The sequence below is a fragment of the Loa loa genome (assembly GCF_000183805.2).
Source record: "Loa loa unplaced genomic scaffold supercont3.1042, whole genome shotgun sequence".
Classification (NCBI taxonomy): domain Eukaryota; kingdom Metazoa; phylum Nematoda; class Chromadorea; order Rhabditida; family Onchocercidae; genus Loa; species Loa loa.
Window position 1 is genome coordinate 1 of NW_018109222.1, and position 4572 is coordinate 4572.

General features: G+C 22.6%; 1 protein-coding gene across 1 annotated transcript; it reads left to right on the forward strand.

Moving 5' to 3' along the window:
* Positions 1-1060: 1060 nt before the first annotated feature.
* LOAG_12883 (globin) lies at positions 1061-3676 on the forward strand (the record flags this gene model as incomplete). The annotated part of the gene is made up of 3 exons (XM_020448607.1): positions 1061-1308; positions 3360-3483; positions 3572-3676. Coding segments are annotated over 3 exons (477 nt in total), but the record flags the coding sequence as incomplete, so codon positions are not given.
* Between the last annotated feature and the right edge of the window lie 896 nt (positions 3677-4572).

The window sequence follows — 4572 nt, forward strand, 5'->3', positions numbered from 1 at the left end:
TATATTATCAATCATTTCTAAGATATTATTAGTGTGACAGCATTTTGGTAGACAAAAAGTGAAAAAGGGAAAAGAGAAGGATGGATAAATTGCGGTTGTCATGGTAGCTACTTGCAATAGTTTTCCAGTACTAACTTGAATAATCATTATTTCTACCTTACCTTTCATCTACATTCATTTCATTCATTCATCTATTCCTCAAAACGAATGGAAATTCTTCCTCTATTACTATTTGTTACTGTTTATAATCATTAATTTATTTTCATTATATCCTCTATAATTATTAATCGAATTAATCGATTACTGAATATAATTTTGCCATTATTGCAAAGTGATGGAAGAATGAATTTAATTTGTCGCAATGAAATGAATTAGAAGAAATGAAATTATTTCATTCCTAAATTTTGTTGAATTATTAAATAATCGAAAACGAAATTGCTACAATAATATTCATCTGTTGATTTGAATTTCCATCAAATTATTCATCGCTATAATATCTGTATTAATTATTAATCGAATTAATCGAATAATTTTATTCATTCATATAACTGTTAAATTTCGGTAATTTTTTTGCTCGAATAAATATTATCATTGTTGAATTAAACTAAATTTAACATTAAATTAAATTATTTTAGCATACATATACATACACATACAAAAAAAAGAAAAAAGGGGAAAAAAAAAGAAAAAAACGGAAGAGAGAATTGAGCGATTTATTCTTGCTTATGCATTTATTTTCTCTTCTTCCCTAATCGAATAATCGAATAACTGATAATTGATAACTGATATAATTGGTAATGGATAATTGACTAATTTCTGTGATAGTTTCCAGTATTATTAATATTTATTTTGGAAAAATATTTTCTTAATATTTATTTCTTCGTATAATAAAGCAACAGATATATTGATATATTTTCAAATTTATTATTTTATTAGCTAATTGTGTAAAATTTGCTGATGAAAAAAGTACGAAAAAATCTGATATTAATGGAAAATTGGAAAAGTCAATCTGACTGATGTTTGAAGCAATCAATTGCTTCTTAAACATATCAAAACTTTTATGGGTTCGGGAAGTAGTGTACCGGCTCAATCGCGTCATTTAGCCGGTGGTGGTGGTGGCGGTGGTGGTGGTGGTGGTGGTGGCGGTGGTGGTGGTGGTGCAAATAATGGTGGAGTTGAAAATGGTGAACAGCAAAAAGTGGATCCACGATTACCGTATACAAATTTTCGGGAATTATTTACATTGAAGAATTATTGGAAAACTGTAAGGCGAAATGAACGTGATTGCGCCAAAATGATGATTGCTAAGTTGGTAATTTTAATGTAATGATAATTTTATTGTGACAATTATCAATGATTAATTAAATTTTTTCATTTTAATTTGAGAATTAATACCATAAATTAGTTAGCAATTGTACTAATACCGTAATTAATATCATAAGTTTTTAATACCATAATTAACGCGTAGAATTAATATTATAAGTTAATTGTTAATTGCAATGAATGCTATCACATATGATATGGTAATATACAATGAGAATATTTAAAAAAAAAGTTATGACGAATTTAAATTCAAATTTATTCGATTATATTAATCATGTAATTGGTATCTTTTAGAATCTATGCAATACTCATAGCAGATTGAAATTTAATCGAGAAAATTTAATTTTTATAGAAATTTTTTTTTTTCATAAAAAATTATAGCAATTAATTGTTGGATTAATTCGATGTTAATTTTATTTTGCAAATTTTACAATCATTTTAAATTATTGAAGCAGTTCATTTATACAATAAGTTGAGATTTTTTTTAGAAATAATTTTACATTTTTCATTTATTCATTTATACATCTAAAATAGCTAATGAATTAATTCATTATCATTGTTATTTGATGATTCACATTTTATTTTTTATTTTCTTAATTTACTATCGTTGTTTCAAGGTATTATTTTAATTTTATCATATTTTACCTAATCCTTTTTTCATTAATTTATTATCATTTTTGATTTAAAAAAGAGCTATCAAAATAATTAATTTTTATTCCTTTGATCTTCATCTTTTCCTTCTTTTTTCATAAATTACGAGCAATTTTTTTTTCTTTTTAACAAAAAACCCACAAATAGCTAATTTAATTTTCAATTCAAATTGAGGAAAGTAATTCGTTTTATTTTTGGAATTCTTCAGTAATGCAGTATTTTTCGATGCAAACAGTTTATGCTAGTTATTGAAATTGAATTCTTTTTTTTTTTGCTTTGAAAAATTAAATGCCAAAATTGGTATATAAATAATTTAGATAAGTTATCGATATAAGTTTTGGTAAATGATATATATAAGTTTTAGATTACTTTTTTGTATCAACAAATGTAATTGTAATTGGTTAAAGTTAAGGAAAAGAAACAAGCAAACAATGATTTACTGTTCCTTTTCTGAATTTTGAACTTTAAATGGAAATGAATTTTAAATTGAAATTATTCGAAATCAATAGAAAACAATGCAATTCATATTCCAAGTCGGATAAAATTATCATTATTTACTCTTCTAGAAGTATATGTTATACTATTTCAAAATATAATTAATAAATAATTTTAAACTAATAAAAAATAAATTTCAAAATGATATAAGATTGAAAAAATATTCATCGATGAAAATGTTTGCGCGAAATTTATTTGTTTAAAAAAAAAAAAAATTTCCATTCATTGAAAAATATAAAGGAAAATTTCAATTTACTCGATAATAGTTCTTAAAATTATTTCATTTTAAAAAATTAATTAGTTGAATTGGTAGAACAATTAGAATTTGCTTATTTCTTTAAGAATTATTTTGCTAGCAAAAGAAAAGCTTATCAGATGATTATAATGAAAAGTGATTAAATAGTACTGATAATACAAATATAAATTCAATTATCAGCAATGATTTTAGAGAAAGAGAAAGGAGAAGATTAAATGGATGAAATAAGATTATTAAGTAATAAGATGGATAAAAGGTTAATTAGCCTATAGATGGGATTATACTTAATGAATTACCGATTTATGCTAGTAATCGATTAATTTATATCTATCTATATTTGTAATACTATTTTTTTCTGTAAATCAATCCCTTTTTCGCTGAAAATTTCTAAACACTTTTACAATATTAAATATATCGTCGAAAATTGATTAATTTGAATTGATTAACTTTATTTCATAGTTATTATGCACTAAAATGAACATTGTCGGTAATAATAATAATAATGATAATACAGATATCTAATAATAACAAGATAATTAATAATAATAATAATAATAATAATAACAATAATAATGGTAATAATAATAATAGTAATAATAATGATAACAATAATAATATTAACAAATCTTTGCAGATACTTGAAGCATAATCCGGATTACAAGGAAAAATATCCGAAACTAAAAAACATTGACGTGAATACGGTAGATGCTGCAACGATAGATGCTGGCTTCGAAACGGTTGCAGCTAATTATTTAAAGGTTAACATTTGCTAATATAATTTTGATTGTTAAAGTTTCTATAATAAGTAAGTTGACATTTTAAGAAAGCAAAATTCAATTTTCTCAGGTATTTGATGATGTAATAACGACGGTCGAGGAAAAACCAGGTGATGTCTCAGATGCTTGTTCAAGACTTTCAGCTGTTGGTAAAATGCATAGGACTAAGGTAAATCTCTTTTTTTTTTTTTTAATTAACATAAATTATTTAAATAAAAGTATTTGTTTTGAAAAGTGAAAAATATCAGAAATTGGCGCAAAAAAGAAAAGATAGAAAATTATGAATAAAAAAAATTGAACACTTTCATTGTTATTATTATTTATTTGTTTATTTCTTCTTTTTGTTAAATTTATTTTTGAAAAGTTTTGAAATATTTAAATTCCGTATGGAATGAATGAAGCGTAAATAAATGAACATATATTGAATTGAAAAAGTAAGGTTAAATAAAATTTAATTTTTGGTAAAATTTTTGAAGATTAGTAAAAAGTTTAAAATATATTTGGGATATTTTTCTAGAAATTCAATTTGCAAAGTGCTCTTTAAAAATTGTACACAATTTTAATTGAAATGAAATAAAAAAAGACTGAACGTGACAATTTGAAATTTTGAAACTTAATTATAATTTTTTATCAAATCACTAATAACAACCTATGATTATAATTTTCATCCTTTTCTTTTCCTTTTCCTTTTTTTTTTTTTTCAATAATTATAGTCAAGGCGCATTTATATTGCCTTTGCTAAAATTGCATTAAGATAATTGAGAGCAAGAAGGAAAAAAAGAAGAACTTGATGAATTTATAAATAATTTATATTTATTTCAATTTTAAAATTTCAAAGATTAATTATAGATTTAAAATGAATTTAAATAAATATATATATCTACTCAAGTAATTTTGACATTTTTAAGAGTATATGTAAGCAACAAATCATTTGTTATTTATATTTACTAGAAAAATTAAATTTTCAAATAATTTTAATTTTTTTTATAACAAGAAGAAAAAAAAAAGTTTGCTTATTATTTTTATTAATTTTTTAAAATTAAAAGAAAAAAAGGAAAAAAATAAACATAT